Raw genomic sequence first — 23,251 nt, 5'->3', positions numbered from 1 at the left:
GAGCACCGTGCAGTATTTCGGCCGATGAGCAGGCTCGCGGCATAGAATCTACATCCCAGTGTAAAAAAGTTAACGATCGTTTGTCAGGTGTTGATAACAAAGGATCTCTTCGCTTAGGCTGAAGAAAATTCCATCTCGGTTCCACCTTTCTTAATCCTCGCACCAACGAATGCTGAATGTACTTTAAAGAATAATTGTATTTAACGAAAAATCGCGACAACACCTAAAAAATAACAAAAACAAAACTTAATTCGTAAAACAAAAGAAAGTTGATACTTTTATGAATAATTTTAGGATTTTAGGACCACACAAATGTATATATAAACATACAAATTTGTGCGAGACTTTATTGAATTCACACCTATGATGTCTCTTTGATTTTTATCATATTCCATTTCTCTACTTATTATTACTATAAGAATTATTATTAATAATATTATTTTCTATCATTTTCTTAATACTGCGTTGATATCTCGTTTTAAATACATGAAGCTACAAAGTTATATCTCATCTGAAACTGAGGATTGTTCTAAAATGCATTAACCTTGTCCCCCAGCATGAAAATTTTTTAGCAGAGCAGCGAATAATTGAGATATCAGTTCAAAAGCTGAAATTACCATAGACTCTCAAGTGTTTCTTTCTTTTTATTTGATTTTTTTATTATTTTTTCCTATTTCGAAAACTTTAACAATGTATACAATAGGGGAGACCGAGGCAAAACGGACTACCTAAGGAAATATCGTAATTTTCACAAATTTAAGAGTCATCGAGCTCACGTGACCAACTCAAAATCGATGGTGGGACCTGCTCCCATAGTAAAGTATAACTATTATATACTAAATACGATCGCTGTCACGTGTCATACTCCTCCCGTGTGTTCTACCGGATTTCTCCGTGAATTTTTGTTGAAATTACGACAAATAAATTTCGCAATGAGTATGAGTAGAGAAGTTTAGTGAATCCGGATCTGGTCTCTTGGGTTGTGACGAATGTGTGTACAATTTGTGATAAAATCATCTTTGTAACCGGCATAAATGGTGTCATGGCGTACGCAAACTGCTTCGTATTTTTATTTATTTATTGCGTTGATGAGAAAAATCCGCTATCCGAAAACGAACCACAGCCGGGATCGACTAATTAAATTACATTTACTGCTATTTTTTATATTCGCGTAATCTTGAAAACGCTAAGTTTGTGTGTAATTTTGACAGTGAATTTGTGCATAAAATCAGAATAACAATCTCTTAACCGCAAAATCATTCTGGGAACGCTTGAAGTCACAAAACTCTTTAGCCGGTACAGTTGGAGGTGTAACACGATTCTCTGCAAAAACCGAAATTTATTCAAAATTCTTGGCTATGCTAGAATGATCTCATTTTTTTTCCTATCTTGATCATACTACTATGTCATTTTAGTAATAAATAATGGGAAAGGAAAATTTTTATTTACTGAAAATGTAGTAAAGATCATTCAAAACTAGGGGCACAGTCTTTTAATACTTGGCGTTCTTTTTTTAATTTTTTAAAGTATTTTTATAGTGATCATTTATAGTCCAAACCGGGAACAAATCTTCTCTTTGATTTCTAGTTTACAATGAGTATATAGGGCGTACTTTACGAGAATCGATTTATATTGCGGAGCGGGGTAAAAATTTGGAACTTAGGCAGAAAGTTCAAAATTCCGAAATTACTAGTTAGTACTCGATATACTCGCAAATTTGTAATACCGAAGTTTTTTAAATTTAACAGATATTATTGAACTCAAATCAAGAGACGCGGTAGCAGCTCGACGCCAAGTATTATAAGGAAAAACTGCAGCGCAAAAGAAAAGCCAACGCGAGCCCTGCCGCTACTCTTATATACGCGAATATGCCGGTTTTATGACGTCACAGCATTTTCAAAGGGCTCTCATAAACAAACCATTTTATGAAAGAACCTGGAAATTGGTGATGATTTTTTTTCGATTTTTCCCTTTCCATTGGTTTTTGTTGCAAGTAAATCCGTGCAGTCGATCCTGAGATATGTAACGTTAGTGATTTAAAATCCATCATTTCGGGAACTTTAAATTCTTAGAGACAGACGGGCGTAAGTTAAGCAAGTTTACGTTTGGACTTACGTCCTTTGCACGATTTCTTACGTTTTGTCACACGCTACGTCACGCACTACGCTGAACGCGGCTACCCCCTCTCCTTCTGCGTCGCCGAGCGAGAGAGACAGAGAATGTGCGCACAGCGGGGGCAATACCAGCTCATGGTTTGCGCATAAAATATGTATATATTTATATAATATACATTTTATTTATTAATATTAATTAATAATAAAATATTATTATAATAAATATTTTATTATAATTAATATATAATATAAAATGATAATAATATAATAAAATAAAAAAATATAAAATTCTGGTCGACGCCGCTGGATTTTTCGAGGATGTCTAGGGCGATAGCTCATGGGTTTTGGAGGACTAGGTTTAGGTACATTCTATCGCGATTTCCGATTTTTTGGTGGACGATCCCATAGTTTTTTATGTCTAGGTATATTCCTCCATGGTTTCTGATGTGCGAGTGTATTTTTCCATAGTTTTTCATGTCCACGTGTATTTCTCTATAGTTCTTGATGTCGAGGTATATTCCTCCATGGTTTTCGCGATCGAGTTTGACGGCTCCACAGATTTCGATGTCCAGGTATGTTTATCCATGGTTTTCGTGGTCTCGGATAATTTCTCTATGGGTTTCGATGTTTAGGAATATTTCTCTATGGTTTCTGATGTGCAGATGTATTTCTCCATAATTTTTAATGTCCAGGTGTATTTCTCCATAGTTCTTGATGTCTAAGGTATATTTCTCCATGGTTTTCGTGGTCTAAGTATGTCTCTTCATGGTTTTCGCGGTCGAGGTCGACGGCTCCACAGTTGTCGATATCCAAGTATGTTTCTCCATGGTTTTCGTGGTCTAGGATAATTTCTCCATGGGTTTTGATGTCTATGTATATTCCTTCATGGTTTTCGATGTCTGGATATGTTCCTTCATGGTTTTCGTGGTCCAGGTATATTCCTCCATGGTTTTCGTGGTCTAGGATAATTCCTGCAAGGGTTTTGATGTCTAGGTATATTCCTTCATGGTTTTGAATGTCTAGACATGTTCCTTCATGGTTTTCGTGGTCCAGGTATATTCCTCCATGGTTTTCGATGGCTGGATATGTTTCTCCATGGTTTGGAGTAGATGATAATTTCTTAATGATTGCAGAATCATTTTAGAAACCTTTGTTGCTCTGTGACACTTGCTGAAAAATTTTCCTGTAGAAGTGAGTGAAATTTAAAAAAATGTTTAACTGTGAAAAAATATGAGATTTATTGTAACATATACAGTGTATGAATTACGTTTCCTGTAGGAATTTTGAATTTTGGAAATAAAAAAAAATGAGATCATTTTCTAACGTAGCCAAGTACAGTGAATGAATTAAGGTTCTTGTGGAATTCATTCGTGTACACTTTTAGCCCTAATCCCTCACTTATTCAGAAAAATTTTCCAGCAAACGCCACAGAGCAACAAAGGTTTCTCGAATGATTCTGCAATTATTAAGAGATTATCATCTGTTTTTATGCTAGCTCGGGTTATAAACTTAAAACAGTTTACGCGTACAAGTGCATGCATTGTATCTATACGATGTACTGCACAAATTCATTTTCAACATTACACACAAGCTTGGCGTGCATGGTTTTCAATCGGAAGCTCGGGAAGAGACAATTGTTCAAATTTACTATGAAAACAATAATTAATTAGTATTGTATGAACGATTGTGAAAAAAACCGATCCCCCAATAAAATATGAGAGGCCCTGTTATATAATGATTTGATAAACAATACAGATGGGTGCAATTTGTGGATAAAATTGAACAATTAAACGAACGGATAAAGAAATGAAATCAATCAATCCCTTTATATGCCTTTATCTTGTACGGATACATACGGCCATTCTTTCATGCCCATACGCATTCTAATTTATCCACGCGTCACTTTCACTCGTTTGTCCGTAAACTCATTTTTTTACCAAATGGGCAGATAATTGGATGAATTACACAAGTACTGAAATGGATGAACAAAAAAGTAAGTTGTGTAAACATTGATTTGAGAAAAGAAAACGCGTTGAATACGAAACATTTGGAGTAATGAATTTATCAGTCAAACTAGTCAAGAATGGATATTTTTCTTTGTGTACACAACGCGGGATCTCACGTCGAACTACTCAATAAAATAGTTGGATGGAAAAGGGATGGCAAATTAAAAAACAATTACATGAGAGGATCATCAAGATTTCTTCAAATATATGGATGGATGAGGCATTCCTTCGCCGAGCTTCCGATTGAAAACCATGCACGCCAAGCTTGTGTGTAATGTTGAAAATGAATTTGTGCAGTACATCGTATAGATACAATGCATGCACTTGTACGCGTAAACTGTTTTAAGTTTATAACCCGAGCTAGCATAAAAACAGATGATAATCTCTTAATAATTGCAGAATCATTCGAGAAACCTTTGTTGCTCTGTGGCGTTTGCTGGAAAATTTTTCTGAATAAGTGAGGGATTAGGGCTAAAAGTGTACACGAATGAATTCCACAAGAACCTTAATTCATTCACTGTACTTGGCTACGTTAGAAAATGATCTCATTTTTTTTTATTTCCAAAATTCAAAATTCCTACAGGAAACGTAATTCATACACTGTATATGTTACAATAAATCTCATATTTTTTCACAGTTAAACATTTTTTTAAATTTATTTATTGAAAATGCGAATATAGAAAATCATTTAAAACAATGGTCACGACCTTTTAATACTTGGCGTGCCTTTTTTACTTTTTGAAGTTTTAATATTTACTGATTTCACTTCTTTTTGCGAAGCGTGACAACTATATAGGAATTGTATTTCATTCACTGTATTTGTCAACTTCAGAAAACGATCTCATTTTTTTTTTATATTTTGAAGTTTTTTATTGATAATGCAAATATAGAAAATTATTGGAAACTACGGTCGCGACCTTTTAATAATTGGCGTTCTTTTTTTACTTTGTCAATTATTTTTTTTTCTGATTTCACTTATTTTTTAGAGGCGTGACAATATTTACTTAAGAAAAAAAATACATTCCTCGTCTTCGACGAAAATTTTTAAAACGATTTGTTTCAAGTTGAGTACTTTTCTCTATGTGGCAAAAGCAATCGACACAGCCAATTTTTCTATGTAGATGGACGAAAACTATGCGGTTATGTTCATGTGAGTTGAAACCTTTTACAAGCAATAAAGGTGACGATTTTGATTATCCATTCAGCATATTGAATTTTATAATGAAAGATTGGGAAATTCCTATGCAATGGGATGATATTTTCATTTTCTATTCCTTTTTTTGGAAAGCTCCATTTGTTTATTTGGAAAATTGATTTATGAAACTATCTTCTTCTACTTCTTCTCTTTCAATGGATTCCATGTTGACATGGATACTGTCAATGGTTTGCAATGTCCAAAGAAACGTTTCCATGCTATTTAATATCTCAGACGACAGCTTTATAGTTATTTGTGTCCAGCGATATTTGTTCATGGTCGTCTATAACGTAAGAACATGTTTTCTCAATGCAGACTGTTAAATCGCCGATCTAGATATCGATAACTATGAGGAAATATATTGCAAACCATTGCACCGTCTACCTAAATATCGGAAAATATAAAATTGTCGAATATATATTGAAAAATATGAAGGCATCCATCTAGACGTCGAAAACCCTATAATCGCCAACCTAGACATCGAAAACAATAGAACCATCGACCAAGATATCGAAAACCATGCAGTCGTCAATCTAGACATCGAAAACCATGCGGTCGTCAACGTAGTCATCCTTAGAAAAACTGACTGCACCATCGGAAACTATGGAGCCGTTGACCTTCATACCGGAAACCATAGACAAATTCACCCCAACATCGGAAACTATGAAGTTATCGACCGGGATAGTGAAAACTATGAAGTCGTCGATCTAGTCCACGAAAACTATGGGAAAACATACCTGGACATTGAAAACTGCCGAGCCGTTGATCTAGACCTCGAAAAGCATGGAAAAACATACCGAGACGGCGAAAGCCATGAAGAAATATTCCTAGCCATTGAAAACCATAAAGCTGTCGACGTAGCCATCGAAAACAATGGAGCCGACGACCTAGACCATGAAAACCATGGAGAAACATTTCATCAAAAAGTATGGAATTGTTGACTTAGCATCAAAAACCATGGCGGAATATACCTGGACCACGAAAATCATGAAGGAACATACCTAGACATTGAAAACTATGGAGAAATATACCTGGACATCCGAAACCATGGAGGAATATACCTAGGCATTGAAAACTCTGTGAACACATACCTAGACATCGAAAGTTGTAGAGCCATCGACCTAGATCACGGAAATGATGGAACAATATACCTAGAGAACAAAAACTATGTAAATACAGACCTAGCCATCGAAAACTGTTGAGCCGTCAACCTAGACCACGAAAAATATCGAGAAACATACCTAGACATCGATAACTATGAAGCCGGCGACTTCGCGCACTAAAACCAAGAAAAAAAAACGAAAACCATGGAGGGACATACCTAGACATAACAAAAATGATGAAATAATACACCTGGACATCGAAAACTATGTAGAAACATACTTAGCCGACGAAAGCCAAGGAGAAGCATACCCCGCAAACGAACAGTATGGAGCTGTCCACGTAGACATCGAAAACCATGGAGGAATCTACCTAGACCACGAAAACCATAGAGAAACATATCCGAACATCGAAAACCATGGAGAAATATACCTGAACCACGGAAACCATGATGGAACATGCCTAGATATTGAAAACCATGGAGGAATATACCTAGACATCGAAACCTATAGAGGAATTATCCTAGACCACGAAAACCCGAGAGAAACATACCTGGACATCAAAAACTGTGGAGTCGTCGTCCTTGACTGCGAAAACCATGAAGAAACATACCTAGACCACGAAAACCATGAAGGAATCTATCTAGATCACCAAAACCATGGAGAAACATATGCATACATTGAAAACCATGGAGGAACATACCTAGACATCGAAAACCATGGAAGAATTATCTTAGACCACGAAAACCCGAGAGAAACATACCTGGACATGGAAAACTGTAGAGCCGTCGACCTCAACTGCGAAAACCATGAAGAAAAATACCTAGACCACGAAACCATACAGGAATCTACCTACACCACGAAAACCATGGAGGAATCCACCTAGACCACGAAAACCATGGAGAAACATATCCATACATCGAAAACCACGGAGGACTATACCTGGACCACGAAAACCATGAAGAAACATGTCTAGACATTGAAAACCATGGAGGAATATACCTAGACATCGAAACCTATGGAGGAATTATCCTAGACCACGAAAACCCGAGAGAAACATACCTGGACCTCAAAAACTGTGGAGTCGTCGATCTCGACAGCGAAAACCATGAAGAAACATACCTAGACCACGAAAACCATGAAGGAATCTACCTAGACCACGAAACCATGGAGAAATATATCTTTACATCGAAAATCATGGAGGAATATACCTGGACCACGAAAACCATGGAGAAACATGTCTAGACATAGAAAACCATGGAGGAACATACCTAGACATCGAAATCCATGGAGGAATTATCCTAGACCACGAAAACCCGAGAGAAACATACCTGGACATCAAAAACTGTGGAGCCGTTGACCTCGACTGCGAAAACTATGAAGAAACATACCTAGACCACGAAAACCATGAAGGAATCTATCTAGATCACCAAAACCATGGAGAAACATATGCATACATTGAAAACCATGGAGGAACATACCTAGACATCGAAAACCATGGAAGAATTATCTTAGACCACGAAAACCCGAGAGAAACATACCTGGACATGGAAAACTGTAGAGCCGTCGACCTCAACTACGAAAACCATGAAGAAAAATACCTCGACCACGAAACCATAGAGGAATCTACCTAGACCACGAAAACCATGGAGGAATCCACCTAGACCACGAAAACCATGGAGAAACATATCCATACATCGAAAACCACGGAGGACTATACCTGGACCACGAAAACCATGAAGAAACATGTCTAGACATTGAAAACCATGGAGGAATATACCTAGACATCGAAACCTATGGAGGAATTATCCTAGACCACGAAAACCCGAGAGAAACATACCTGGACCTCAAAAACTGTGGAGTCGTCGATCTCGACAGCGAAAACCATGAAGAAACATACCTAGACCACGAAAACCATGAAGGAATCTACCTAGACCACGAAACCATGGAGAAATATATCTTTACATCGAAAACCATGGAGAAACATGTCTAGACATAGAAAACCATGGAGGAACATACCTAGACATCGAAATCCATGGAGGAACATACCTAGACATCGAAATCCATGGAGGAATTATCCTAGACCACGAAAACCCGAGAGAAACATACCTGGACATCAAAAACTGTGGAGCCGTTGACCTCGACTGCGAAAACTATGAAGAAACATATCTAGACCACGAAAACCTTGGAGGAATCTATCTAGACCACGAAAACCATGGAGAAACATATCCATACATCGAAAACCATGAAGGAACATGTCTAGACATTGAAAACCATGGAGGAACATACCTGGACATCGAAACCCATGGAGGAATTATCTTAGACCACGAAAACCCGAGAGAAACTACCTGGACATCGAAAACTGTAGAGCCGTCGACCTCGACTGCGAAAACCATGAAGGAATCTACTTAGACCACGAAAACCATGGAAAAACATATCCATACATCGAAAACCACGGAGGAATATACCTGGACCACGAAAACCATGAAGAAACATGACTAGACATTGAAAACCATGGAGGAATATACCTAGACAGCAAAACCCATGGAGGAATATACCTAGACAGCAAAACCCATGGAAGAATTATCCTAGACCACGAAAACCATGGAGAAACATACTCGGACATCGAAAACTGTGGAGCCGTCGCCCTCGACCACGAAAACCATGAAGAAACATGCCTAGTCCACGAAAACCATGGAGGAATATATCTAGATATCAAGAAATATGGAGAAATTCACGTGGACATTCAAAACCATGGAGGAATATACTTAGGCGTTAAAAACTATGGAGAAATATACCTGGATATCCGAAACTATGGAGAAATACACCTGGACATCAGAAACCATGGAGGAATATACCTAGACATCGAAACCCATGGAGAAATTATCCTAGACCACGAAAACCATGGAGAAACATACCTTAGACATCGAAAACTGTGGAGCCGTCGACCTCAACCGCGAAAACCATGAAGAAACATACTTAGACCACGAAAACCATGGAGAAACATACCTGGATATCGAAAACTGTGGAGCCGTCGACCTCGAACGCGAAAGCCATGGAGGAATATACCTAGACATCAAAAATAATAGAGAAATACACTTGGACATTAAAAACTATGGGGAAATACACTCTCACATCAGAAACCATGGAGGAATATACCTAGACATCGAAATCCATGGAGGAATTATCCGAGACCACGAAAACCATGGAGAAACATACCTGGACATCGAAAACTAAGGAGCCGTCGACCCAGACCTCGAAAACCATGAAAAAACATACCTAGACGACGAAAGCCATGGAGGAATATATCCGGACATAAAATACTATAGGGTCGTCGACCTAGCCATACTCGAAAAATCCAGCGGCGTCGACCAGGATTTTATATTTTTTTATTTTTGTTATTTATTATTTAATTTTATTTTTATTATTATATTTTTTCATTTTATTATACTATTATTATATTATATTATATATTGTATAATATAATATATATATTGTATTATACATTAATTATAATAAAATATTTATTATAATATATTTTATTATTTATTAATAAATAAAATATATATTATATAATAATACGAGTTATGCGTAAGCCAGGAGCTGGTATTGCCCCCGCTGTCCGCACATTCTCTGTCTCTCTCGCTCGGCGACGCGCAAGAGAGGGGGTAGCCGCGTTTAGCGTACTGTGTGACAGGAGAGCCGAGAAATGTATACCAGGCCTGCAAAGGCCGTAAGTCCGAACGTAAACATGCTCAACTTACGCCTCTCTGTCTCTAAGAAATGAAATTTATCGTAAAGCGTTCGGTCTCAATTCTTTAAAGAGACATATTTCGGGAATGACTGAATGGATTTACTTCCAACAAAGACCAATGGAAAGGGAAAAATCGAAAAAAAATTCTCACCAATTTTTAGATTTTTTAATAATATGGTTTGTCCGCAAGCGCCGTTTGAAAACTCTGTGACGTCAAAAATCGGCATATTCGCGTATATAAGAGTGCGGCAGGGCTCGCGCTGGCTTTTTCTTTACGCGCTGCTGATTTTCCTTTTAATACTTGGCGTCGAGCCGCTACCGCGTCTCTTGATTAGGGCTAAAAGTGTACACGAATGAATTCCACAGGAACCTTAATTCATTCACTTTACTTGGCTACGTTAGAAAATCATCTCATTATTTTTTTTATTTCCAAAATTCTGAATTCTTATAGGAAACGTAATTCATTCACTGTATATGTTACAATAGATCTCATATTTTTTCATAGTTAATAATTTTTTCATATTTTTTTATTGACAATGCAAAAATAGAAAATCATTTTTAAAACTATTTTTAAAACCTTTTAATACTTGGCGTGCCTTTTTTACTTTTTGAAGTTTAAAAAATACACCTAGAATTAATAGTACATTATAATACTAGGACGAAAAAGTTTTTCGTACGCGTGTTATACGAAATTTTATATTACGAGGTGCGGAAATGAGGGTTTTGTGTACGCGCAGCGTACGCAAAAGCGTCCATTTACGTACCGCGTGATATAAAATAATAAAAGTCATTTTCAGACAAGTTTTCAGTCAAGACCTACTAATATAACGTCGACACGAAAACATAAGACAAAACCAACTATCGACTTCCTATAACCAGAAAGTCCAATATTCAGGAAAATTATTGGCCTGGAAAGTTAGGTTCATGAAGGGCTGAACTTCGTACAGGGGAAAGTTTCGAAAATCAGAATATCGAATAATCATTTAATAGAATATAATTCATGCATTTTATCTTCACAAATAAAAGGTTAAGATGATCAAAACTCGGAAAAAATGAAATTTCCATAGATCAAAACTCCGAAATGACACTACCTCGAAAGGTCAAAACTTCGAAATTTTTTTCCTGGACGACCGAAAATCTAGTGGTGCTAGCTGCCATCTAAACGCGTCAAGCCTACTTGCTATCTGCGTTACGAATGAGTTTTCGAAATTTTGGACGTGTTCTGAACGTTCTTTTTTGGAATGTTAAGTTGTTTGAACTGCAGTTTTTGGAAAATAAGATGATCAGACATATGGGGTGCGTTCCACTTATCGCCCACAACGCTCTCGCTCGCGACGATCAAAATCTCGTTCCACTAACTGCTGGCGCCACGGGCGAAAATTTTATGTGGAACGCTCATGTGGCTCATGTGGTAGCAAACGTCCGGCCATATTGTTTTGTGCGAAATTTCAAGTGACAATTAAAATCTCAAATTGGGGTAAAAATTGGAGTATTAGAAAGAAAATGGATAAGAGTGAATTTGTGAGTACAGTTTTAATGAAACGAAAAATAACTGATGAATCTGAAAGCTCATCAAGTTCGGATGACATGTGGGAAGCTTCACTGGAGAGAGGAGAACGACATTTATGCACACGAATCGTAGGTTATGAGGATGTAATTACTAATTATACGGATCGGGAGTTTAAAAGTCATTTCAGGTTGGTATTTTTTAAAATGTGTCTTAAGTTGATCGCAGGTTAACTACTTTCAATTACTTTTTGGTCAATTGTTTGCAGAATGTCAAGAGCTACATTTCAATACCTCCATCAAATCATAGAACAAGATTTATTAAGAAAAATCAAGGGTTGTCCTACTATTCCATCACAAACGCAGCTAATGATAGCTCTTTGGAAGATGGCCACCCCCGATTCATACAGGTAATGAATTACTTCAACCCTTCGAGTGCATATGGTGTCATTAAGACTCCATAAGCATATGGATGACGCAAGAAGTGTGCACTCGAAGGGTTAAGATTATATCAATTTTTCTCTTCCACAGAAAAAAACATTTTTTATGAATCAGATAGTGTGTAAACATTTTCACCAATGGAATCATTAAAATTTTCCAAATATGTTGTGTTACAGATCTGTCTGTGATCGTTTCAACGTTGGAAGAGCGACTGCGATTCGAGCTGTACGGAGAGTTACACATGCATTATTCAAGCGTGCTCCATTATTTATAAAATGGCCTGCAGGAGATCAAGCTCAAGCAATCATGCAAGGATTTGAAGAAAGCAGTGGGTTCCCAAAAGTTATCGGAGCAATCGATGGTACCCATATTCATATCATTGCTCCGAAAGAGGATGCGGTATCTTACATTAACCGAAAAGGATACCATTCAATCCAATTGCAGGTAATCATTTTTTAATTTCACAAAACTGTCAAATCTTACTTATATTTTGTTTTATTTTATGCTATGTAATTCACGTTTTTTCTGTTTAGTTGGTATGCGATCACAGATGCATAATAACAAATTGTTACACTGGATATCCTGGCTCTGTGCATGATCAACGAATCTTTCGTTTATCAGAAGTATCGCAGTTCTTGAATGATGACGAGAGATTTCCATCCAACAGCCACCTCGTGGGAGATGCTGCATATGAATTGCATCAACATCTTCTAACACCCTTTCGAAATAATGGATACCTCACGCGGAAACAGGAAAACTTCAACTACCGACAATCAGCAGCTAGAGTATCAGTAGAAAGATGCATTGGATTATTGAAAGGACGAATGAGGAGCTTATTAAATTGTCTGCCGATGACTAGAGTCGATTTGATCGCTGAATACATTGTGGCCTGCTGTGTAGTGCATAACATTTGCATATTACGCAAAGATGAGCTAGTTGTTGCCGTGATACCTGAAAATGCGAACGAAAACAGCGAAAATGATGATGTTTTTCCCCCACTGAGGCAAAATTCTGCAATCCATAAAAGAAATATGATTATGGAAAATCTTAGGTGAATTAAATTTTGTTAAACTTTGTAAATCGGTTTGTTTAATTTTGTTACAATTTGGTAATTTTGCATTCTCATTCATTTGAAAATTTGTTTAATACTTCTAAGAGTGTTCATTTGTACCTGGATAATTGTTGGTATTCGAATTTTTAATTATAATTCGATATGTAATAGAATTATTAGATATGAATAAAATATAATTATTTAAAAAGTGCCAATGACATTTTTTTTACCACCATTTTTTTATCTGTATTACTGAAGCAAATACTTTTTTCGATCCAAACACCCGCTTTATTGCTACCTTCCATCCACTCTATATACACGAAACTTACCAAAGAGAAGAGTCAATAGGAAATCAATGCGAATTTATTTTTCATTAACAGTCATAATATTTATTTATTGTTTATTAGAAACATATCACATTTTATATTACAAACGATACATAAAAAACAATAGGCTTTTTTTTAAAAGACAATTAGTCATCACGGTTATAGTGATAAAAATGAAAAATAAATAAAAGATATGAAATCATGGGAAAGGTGCAGCAATCCCTTCTCAACAAAACTTAAAAATCTATAATATTTCATATGACTTTAGTATCACAAATGTTTAATGAAAAACATTAGATTTTTTTATAGAAACTTAATAGTAATAGTTATAGAAATAAAAATAAAAAAGTAAAGATTACTGCTGCGCAGTTATTAAAATGCTACAAAACAGTCTTTGTCCAACGAAACTTATTAAATGTTCGTCATTTTTAAAAAGGAGAAGGAAAAGATTTTTGCACTACTACTTTTCTATCTATGCAGGTTATTTTTGATCGGTAAATTTCGATAGAATTGCAAGGAATTTTTCATCCATCTCTATACGTTCCTTATGTCGTTTGGCGCGAGCTTTCTCTTCGTCTTCTTTTTGCGCTAATCTTTTTTTCAGTAGACTGGCTACGCTTCCTGTTTTAACGGTGGCAGGAGATGGCGCTGAAAAGTGATGAATTTGTTAAACAGTCTGTAATTTTATTAAGTGTTTTATTTTATTTAAAAAAGTTGTCGCGAATTGACTAATGAACAATATACAATAAATTCAACGTCAGATGAATGGAAGTATGATATGTATAAAAAAATGTAAGTAATTTTTGACAAGGTCAAACCATGTAAAAATTAGAGTATTTATTAATGAAAATTAGACACACTTTCTCGTAGAATGGTGCAAGAATTTGTAATTTTTATCAATGAAAGTAGTTATACTGTGATATCCTTTACATTGAATTTTTGTTAAAAATTTGCATAAAGTTTCCATGACGCCATATTCAGATGTATCAATTTTTTTTAATTATTCTCTCATAAAAGTGTCTGTTTAAAACTGCAATTTTCAATTAAAAACGTAAAAAAAGCTGAGAAAATACTTTGATTTTACTCTCAGAGCACAATCACCTTTACATCTCGATTTCTACATACTTAAGCCTTCTCAAATTTAACACGCATGTGCATGTGAAATCAAAGAAAGCTTATGCAAATTTTTTATGAAATTTCTCATTATTGATATCTCATAAAATTACATTAACTAATAAGGCATATACGTACAACTAGATGATTCTCCGCTGTTTAAATCGTCGTTTTTGCGAGTCGAAAGTCCTGAAGAGGATGCGATGGCCACTGGTGAAAACCATGTTTTTTTTTCAAAAATGCGCTCCATATTCTAACAATAAAATATGTCCATTCATGTATGAAAATAGAAAATTAATAAATAAAGATAATAAGTAGAAAAAGATTATTACCTCATAAAACGGCCAAGTTCGCCTGTCATTGCCGGATTTTCCGTTATGATCTTTAATACTTTTAAATGTTTTTTTCAAACTCCGCATTTTCGCAGCGCATTGCGGACCTGTGATCGATGGGATTTTCTCCCTCATCACATCAGCTATCTCCTCCCAAACCTTTTTTTGGGAATATTTTCCATTTGAAAATTTTTCTTCATTTTGACTGTAGGTGTCAAGCAACAATAGCACCATCGGTGACATCCATCGATATAATCCTAGAATAAAAATGCGATTCCTGTCAGTACAAATCAATAAAACTTCTAAATGAAATAGAAATGTAATGAAAATTAATTGAAAACTATACTTGCGTACCATTATCCTCACTGTTGATCGCACTTTCTTCCAATATTTGGTTACTTTCGTTAAGAGCACTTCCAGATAGTAGTTGTGCATCCACAGATTCTTGTACGTTTGTATTATTATTCTCTTTTTCCTGTAAAGCTGCGTGCATCAGCGTTGTGGCGAATGCTAAATCTGAAATTGAAAGTCATCATTTGCTATTGTTAGGATATAAATTATGATGTTATAATTTTGTCGGCTCATCTTTTTTCATTTCAATACATCAAGATTTCTTACTTGGAAGTGTCACAAATTTATGTTATTTTGAGTCTCGTCATTTGAGTATTATATTAGAAAATGTTTATGTAAATATTTGAGAGAATTTTTGCAAACCCATTCCATCAATAAAAGTGAGGTTAAGAATTTTCTTTTCAATTCATGTGTAAAAACAAATAGTATTTACCTTGTTCAGCACGCTTTGCATCTTCTATTGATAAAACTATTTCGACTTGTTCACCCGTTTCGGAATTTAAAAAAGTAATATTTTTCGTTGCCATCACTACACTTATAATTTGCCGCGTTTTTCGATGAAAACCCACGCTGACCCATGAATCTTGAACGGGCGAAGTGGGCACAGCGTGGTCGAAAAGAGTGACGTCATGAGTGACGTTTCAACCACGACCGCAGCGACCACGGTCGTTATGTGGACCGGTTTTCGGGCGCTGCGAGCGTTACGGACGATAAGTGGAACGCACCCATGAATTTTGGAGTTCAAAACTTTCGTGAACCTGATGAATCTTTCATGAGCCTTTGTTATATTATTTAAACTCTCTGATATATCTGATTTTCGACAATAAAAATGTCGGACTTTCATAATATGCTAAATATTATATATTCGGAGTTTCGTAAATCGTATTACTGGTCGTTCGAGTACAGCTTTCGTCTTTTTTATATTTTTTCTGAAGATTACCTTATAGAGAAATCGTATTTGTGACTTCTTTTTATCGGTACTTGTACCCTTCTACATTATTTACAATCAACAAGGTAGGCTTTCGTTGGCATAATCTTTACGAAACATGTAATTTCAGGTTTGAAAAATTCGGAGGATAGAGCCGTTGGAGCATTGAATATTCGGAATATCAACCTCGCTCCGATTGCCGTTTATAGATTATGGAAATAAGTAAATCTTACAAAAAATATCTTCCACACGAAGTATAAAAAAATTATTTAAAAAAAAAACCCACGAATTTTGTGTCAATGAGTTTTACATTCACGAAAAGTTTCAGAGAATTTTAATATATCAACGCGAGACAAGTCAAATACATAAAAACTTATCAACATTGATTGAAGAATCTTACATTGCATTAGTGGGTCACGGTAGCTTCACATAGCCAGAATTAGAGAATTAGATTAAATACGTGTGGAAAAAAAATTCGACACAAAATTTCTAACGAAAAAAATTAAAACGAGAAAAAAATTCCGTCTTGAGTACCTGGCGAGGTCGTGATCAAGGTCCATTATGTGAATAGAACAGAAAATTCGTTAAGTACTTCGGTCGAGATTTTTCTTCTCTATGCAACTTTTTCTAAGAGAATTGTCTAGTTTCGAGTTTTTTTTTCTATATTTTTTGCCATTGCATCAGCCACATATTTCACAATTGGGTGCAAATGATAATCCATAACCATCACCACCATGTAACAATTTATCGAATCGTAGGAATCAACGAAACAATCATTTCGTAATTTCTGATCGGCATAGCAGAAAACAGTTTTATCTGCTTCAGTTTAAAACTTTCTGTTCTTGACTCAATTTAAAGCATGCTTGGTTCGAAAATTATATTTGTATTTCCGTATTACTATCTTGGTTTATCTTAAACTAGTTGGCACTATTTCTCATTCTTTTCAAAAGTCTTCAATGTAGCGTCAGGAAATTCCCTGACGCAGATACACTTGCAACAATAACAATAAAAAATTTTCGTGTTGACTATGTTTCTCTTTGATGGTGCTCGTTGAATGTGTCGCACCTATTTCCACAGCATTTCCCGTATCCACCTTCGAAGATCGAATCCTTTCGCCTGATCATCAAATCATGCTCGCCGTCATCGCTTTTCAGTAAAATTCTTCCGGAGGTCCCCAATAAGCTGAGCTCTGATATGCGAATTTTCTAAAAAATATAACCACCATAAAAAAAACTTTAAAAAAAAATACAGAACAATTCGAAAAAAATTTTACAAATCTTGAAAAAACATTATATTAAAGCAAAAACTAATCTGTATCTATTTTTCTAAGTGTCAAAAGAATCAAATAACAAGTAAAAAAATAAAAAACCGAAAAATCGGTCTTGACATCATTTTGGAAACCGATGCCTCATTCTTCTTATTAGATTCGGACAGCTAAATCAACTGAAAAAAATTCCATCTAATTTACGTGCGGCATTAAAATTTATTATATTAATTCGAGGCCAAGTATTTTCTAATGAATTGAAAAAAGTTACCACTTGAATTACGTGCAGCATTAAAATTTATGATATCAATCGGTGGACAAGTATTTTATTAGTAACTCCAAATTTTGACATTATTAAATTCTTTTAAGAAGCTTTCAAATCCAAAAAAATCACATGAAAGCTAGTCATATGTTACTCTATGGTGGCAGAGACTTATAAGAAAATCGACTCTTCTCAGACTTTCAGGATCCTCTGGTATTATTCACAAAATTCGACGTCGATTGGATCGATACAAATTATGTTTAAATATGTGTTAAAAGTACTTGTCCGGCCCATCACTTTCCGTTTAAATTGTTTATCCAAATAAAAGTCAGGGCTTGTCTAGAACTGATGGATCACAAGTATTCATGCAGAGGGAATTGAGAGAATTGTCTTCAAGTAATTTCTACTTAATTGCACTAATTTAATAAAAAACGGAAACAAATTATTCCGCAATATAGAAGGGATATTATTGTGCATCGATAAATGAAAAAAATTGTACATAATGTATATGTTCAAGCTTCCAAAATAACTCTGCAGTTTACATTCGATGACGGCAATTTTTACTTCCCACTTATTCTTCCAGCGAACGAGTTCCATTCGGAATAAGAACTAACCTATAATATTATTAAGAACATTAAATTAATAATGAATCGCATTTCAACAAACTTTTAACGAGATTCTGCCGTGCCATTTCGTTTTTTTATGATTGATTCTTTATTGAATGAATAGTGATGGGCCGGACAAGTACTTTTAACACATATTTAAACATAATTTGTATCGATCCAATCGACGTCGAATTTTGTGAATAATACCAGAGGATCCTGAAAGTCTGAGAAGAGTCGATTTTCTTATAAGTCTCTGCCACCATAGAGTAACATATGACTAGCTTTCATGTGATTTTTTTGGATTTGAAAGCTTCTTAAAAGAATTTAATAATGTCAAAATTTGGAGTTACTAATAAAATACTTGTCCACCGATTGATATCATAAATTTTAATGCTGCACGTAATTCAAGTGGTAACTTTTTTCAATTCATTAGAAAATACTTGGCCTCGAATTAATATAATAAATTTTAATGCCGCACGTAAATTAGATGGAATTTTTTTCAGTTGATTTAGCTGTCCGAATCTAATAAGAAGAATGAGGCATCGGTTTCCAAAATGATGTCAAGACCGATTTTTCGGTTTTTTATTTTTTACTTGTTATTTGATTCTTTTGACACTTAGAAAAATAGATACAGATTAGTTTTTGCTTTAATATAATGTTTTTTCAAGATTTGTAAAATTTTTTTCGAATTGTTCTGTATTTTTTTTTAAAGTTTTTTTTATGGGTGGAATTATCAGCAAACGAGGGACCATCAATGTACTTGTCCCAACCTTTTTTTTCCCTAGGGGAAGTTTATGGTTTGATATCACGTCTTTTTTCTCAAAAGATCCTTATTTATGTTCAGATGACTGTAAGATTTTAGTTTAAATTTCTATGAATTGTTTATAATTTTTAGCGTATAACGTTGGTTTTCACGAAAAAAGACCTATTTTTCGTCGAAATTGTACTGAAAATATTTCGATAGAGGTTTAGTCTTGGACTTTTGTGATTTTTCTCCTTGTCTTCTAATATTTTTCGTCCATTGGGAACTCAAGAGCATGGAGCAATGCGTGTTGCGGGCCGAGATATGATTTTCGGCTGATAACGTTAGGAAAAAGAAAGGAAAAGAGGAAAGATAGATCAAATTCAAGACACAACAAATCCAACAGAATTGGCCCTTTTTAAATGTTGCTTTTGCATTCTGAATCTAGACATTTTCGTGTCATTCAAAACGTGTCCCTGATGAAATATATTTCCAAAGTTTGCAAGTGGCTGCTGAGATCCAATTATCCAGTTTGATAGTTGCTGAAAAAAGGCACCCGGAAACATTTATTATGTCAGAACTCAAAGAAGCAAAAAAAACTGAGCGTACTTAATTCAACAGAGCAACCGAATTCAAAGACGTTTAAGGTATCTGCATTTGTTTTGGCGAAAAACAATTTCAGGAGAATTCATTAATGAATTTAAAAGTTTAAAAACTCAGAATGAAATAGAAAACGGAAAATTTAGGAATTTAGAGAAGCTGAAGACGTTTGTGATGAATTTTTGAGATTACATGTTACGGTTGGAGTAAAGAATTTAAATGATTGGCACACATGCTGCGACACAAAAATATGAAAGTTTGGAGGTATTCGCTTCATACCGCAGTAATACAAACTTCAATAGTATTTAAAAAGAAATACTTTAAAACTTACTAAACCAAGTTCTATTACTCATTCTCATAATCAAAGATAGGGGGTGATACTTAACACACATATTTATGCACAGAAATTTCAGAGTTCGCAGGTATCTGCGCAATAAATTTTGAAGACAGCAATTTAAAATCTATCCATAAATGAGCAGCTGAAGACTTCTGTGATGAGTGTTTACTTCATATATATGTTACAGTTAGTTTTAAAAAGTAAAATGCGTGACACAGTATATCAATTTTAGAATTCGCAGATTTTTGCTGTATTTCAATAATCCAAATCTATAGTATTATAGAGAAAAGTTGGTAAAAGTCATGATGTTATGTTGAAATTACATAGCGAACATTGGATTCAGAAATTCTGTATGTTCCCATGGATGTTAGCAGGCATTATATTTGATCGCATCCAAAACTGAGCAACTGTAGACTTAGCGTAATGAATCTTTTCACTAATAATTCCACATTTGTAGTTTGCAAAGTGAGAATACTCAATATTACCATAATTAAAGATAGGAGGTGATACTTAGCACATATATTTATCCACAGAAATTTTAAAGTTCGCAGCTATCTGCTGCAATTCAATGTATCTGCGCAATGAGTTTGGAAAACAGCAATTTCAAATCAAATTTCAAAGCATAAATGAGCAACTGAAGACTTTTCTAATGAATGTTTCACTTCATATTTATGTTGCAGTGAGAGTCAAAAAGTAAAATGAATGGCAAAGTATATAAATTTTATAGTTTGCAGATTTTTGCTGTATTTCAATGATCCAAATCTATATAGTATTATAGTGAAAAGTTGTTCAAAGTCATGATGTTCCATTAAAATGACATAGCGCATATAACATTTAGAAATTCTGTAGGTTTCCATGATGTTGGCAGGCATTATACTCAATCGCATCCAAAACTGAGCAACTGTAGACTTATCGTAATGAATGTTTTCACCAATAATTCCACATTTGCAGTTTGCAGAATAGGAATACTCAACATACGAGTTATTTCATAAGTATTGTTGTCAAAATTTGTGTTTGCCTACCGCATTCCGAAGATTCAACTTTTCATACTATCAGCAAAAAAACATCCAAAGACTTTTTGGAACAAGTTTCAAAATTTATTACTCGACAGACCAGGTGGAAAAAGTATAACTGCACTTATATCAACACCAGAAACTGTTTTGAGAATCAGATATACAAAATGTGCGATTGATGATCATAGTCGGAAACCACTTGAATTACGTTACCACAATCAGCATGAAGAAATATTAGACAATCATAGGACACATATTAGGAAACCAATTAATAATACGTATCCATCCGCTGCAAACCGATGGAGTCAAAACAAGGATCGGATAGAGCAGAGCCAAACTCAATAGGAAGCAAAATATGGGAATATTCAAAAATAATGATGACACAAGAAATAAATTAGAAAACATTTATTCAATTGAAGTTTCTAACATCATACTAACAGTTCCGTGTGTTTTTGTTTTATTAATTATTTATCAACCATGTCATTTCAGATCAAAAAGAAAATTTGAGGTTATAGGTTGACACACGTTTTTCCTCACAACTTTGAACTTTTAGAACTCTTTTCGATTAACTGATTTGACTTAGAAAGTTTATATTATTTACCAACTATACGGACGTTCGTTACATTTGTCGCGCCTTCGTAACGTCAAACGCCGGCTGATTCGTTAACACACAACTATCAAAGCGAACTCGTATACATAATCTAATTACACACATGACATATAACCATGCTTTAACTGACGATATATTTACACTGGACAATATCCCTCGCACACTGGTTCAATTGAAGGAATTAATACTTATTTCCAATCGAACGAAATAATAAAATCTGCATCACCCAAAAACACACGGATCACAGACTAGATTTACGCGGCCGCTTTTATACCGGTTTAATTCACTAAAAGACCGGTTTTCTTAATATTATGACACCACATGACTATTTTTACTAAAATAATAAATATTATGCACTCTACTAAACAACAAACATTTTTTAAAATTGAATTTAGACCGCACTTTATTATGTCGAAACTGCGTTTGTTCATGATGCTATCAAAAACTGACAGATGGTTGTACATATATACGTTGACGAAGTCTGAGCGTGGTTACGTTCATGGAGTGTGACCGTGGATACGTTTATGGAGTTTAAACGTGGTCTGTCAGATGGAGTGAGCCAATCAGAATGCGTTGAGATACAACTCTACTACCACTAACTCACGTCAAAACGCGTATACGTATACGTCGAACTCGTAATGTGTCAGTAACTTTTGCATAATCTTGAGCCCGTGCAAAGTTTTTTCTCAACAATTACGCCACCGATCATGCTCATTTTGGGCGGAATCGAAAGAGAATTTATTAATTAATCTCCAGTTCAATTTTCAAAGTCTCAGATGACTTATGAGTTTCGTATTTGAACAATATGACATGCCAATTTTACCCCCACCACGGCGAATCGTTTTATTCAGAGAAAGTATACTCGGCGAGAGCCTCAGGCCAGCAGACGACAGAGCTGTCAATGTACTTGTCCCGAGACTCTACCGAGTCTCTTGATAATACGAAAATTACATAATTAGGCATATTCCTCGCTAATACCAACTTTGGGAATCGTAACGCTGTATTGGCTCGCACATTATTGCTAAAAAAAGTATTCTACTAACCTATTTGCCGTTCGAGTATTTCTTGGAGTTATTGGCATTACCTCGACTATTTGTTTTCCGATATTTTCAAAGATTCCTTCTTCACTGGTTCCGTCATTGAGTACTGCACATGATTCTGATACTCCGAACTATGATCTTCATGATCAAAATATTAATGACAGTGAGATCAAGATTTATAGCCCGGAAATAGAAGTTGGAGTAATTTTCGTGTATTTTTCAACCGATGAAATTTGGAAAATTTGCAAATTCATTTCAATAAAAAATTGCAAAGATATTGAAAATATCCTCATCACACGAAATTTTCTTTTTATATTCACAAATGCATAGTGACCATTAAAGAGTTTGAATTTTTTGGAAAAAGATGTTGTACGAGTATCTACTTATCGTATATCATTTAATGATAATCACACGTTGTACTCGTGTATAGCGGTGTTATCAGCATACTCAAGCAGTGATAGTTATAAGTAGAACGTGCAATTGCTAGTCGTATCTTCACTGGTTCTTCCGAATCGCTCTTTGGACTGAAAAATTTTCAGTTCATTCCCAATAGCACCAGTT

At 35.1% G+C, this 23,251-nt stretch overlaps 3 protein-coding genes across 4 annotated transcripts in view; 2 read left to right on the top strand and 1 right to left on the bottom strand.

Moving 5' to 3' along the window:
• Positions 1–1,056, top strand: part of cv-2 (crossveinless 2) — a 35,907-nt gene extending 34,851 nt beyond the window's left edge. For both annotated transcript variants that reach the window (XM_043414172.1, XM_043414171.1), the window contains exon 11: positions 2–1,056. The gene's annotated coding sequence lies outside the window, so the exon portion shown is untranslated. The remainder of the gene's footprint in view (position 1) is intronic.
• A 9,692-nt stretch (positions 1,057–10,748) lies between these two features.
• LOC122407915 (putative nuclease HARBI1) lies at positions 10,749–13,693 on the top strand. Its single transcript, XM_043414397.1, has 3 exons — positions 10,749–12,085; positions 12,293–12,560; positions 12,650–13,693. The coding sequence occupies exons 1-3, from the start codon at positions 11,946–11,948 to the stop codon at positions 13,169–13,171; spliced, it is 930 nt and encodes a 309-aa protein (XP_043270332.1). The 5' UTR covers positions 10,749–11,945; the 3' UTR covers positions 13,172–13,693.
• Positions 13,686–15,824, bottom strand: LOC122407916 (uncharacterized). The gene is made up of 5 exons (XM_043414398.1): positions 15,723–15,824; positions 15,293–15,454; positions 14,939–15,195; positions 14,745–14,859; positions 13,686–14,141 (listed from the first exon to the last, which is right to left on the bottom strand). The coding sequence occupies exons 1-5, from the start codon at positions 15,814–15,816 to the stop codon at positions 13,975–13,977; spliced, it is 795 nt and encodes a 264-aa protein (XP_043270333.1). The 5' UTR covers positions 15,817–15,824; the 3' UTR covers positions 13,686–13,974.
• Between the last annotated feature and the right edge of the window lie 7,427 nt (positions 15,825–23,251).

The sequence above is a fragment of the Venturia canescens genome, chromosome 3, assembly GCF_019457755.1.
Source record: "Venturia canescens isolate UGA chromosome 3, ASM1945775v1, whole genome shotgun sequence".
Taxonomy (NCBI): Eukaryota; Metazoa; Arthropoda; class Insecta; order Hymenoptera; family Ichneumonidae; genus Venturia; species Venturia canescens.
This window is presented reverse-complemented; position numbering and strand designations above follow the sequence as displayed.

What these genes read in the sequence shown, in the direction of transcription:
- LOC122407915 (XM_043414397.1), top strand. Translation starts at nt 11,946, where the DNA reads ATGTCAAGAGCTACATTTCAATACCTCCATCAAATCATAGAACAAGAT. An exon ending in GCCACCCCCGATTCATACAG is followed by an intron (nt 12,086 to 12,292) that starts GTAATGAATTAC and finishes GTTGTGTTACAG; the next exon opens with ATCTGTCTGTGATCGTTTCA. An exon ending in ACCATTCAATCCAATTGCAG is followed by an intron (nt 12,561 to 12,649) that starts GTAATCATTTTT and finishes TTTTCTGTTTAG; the next exon opens with TTGGTATGCGATCACAGATG.
- LOC122407916 (XM_043414398.1), bottom strand. Translation starts at nt 15,816, where the DNA reads ATGGCAACGAAAAATATTACTTTTTTAAATTCCGAAACGGGTGAACAA. An exon ending in GAACTTGGCCGTTTTATGAG is followed by an intron (nt 14,860 to 14,938) that starts GTAATAATCTTT and finishes TTTTATTGTTAG; the next exon opens with AATATGGAGCGCATTTTTGA. An exon ending in CAGCGGAGAATCATCTAGTT is followed by an intron (nt 14,142 to 14,744) that starts GTACGTATATGC and finishes ATCACTTTTCAG; the next exon opens with CGCCATCTCCTGCCACCGTT.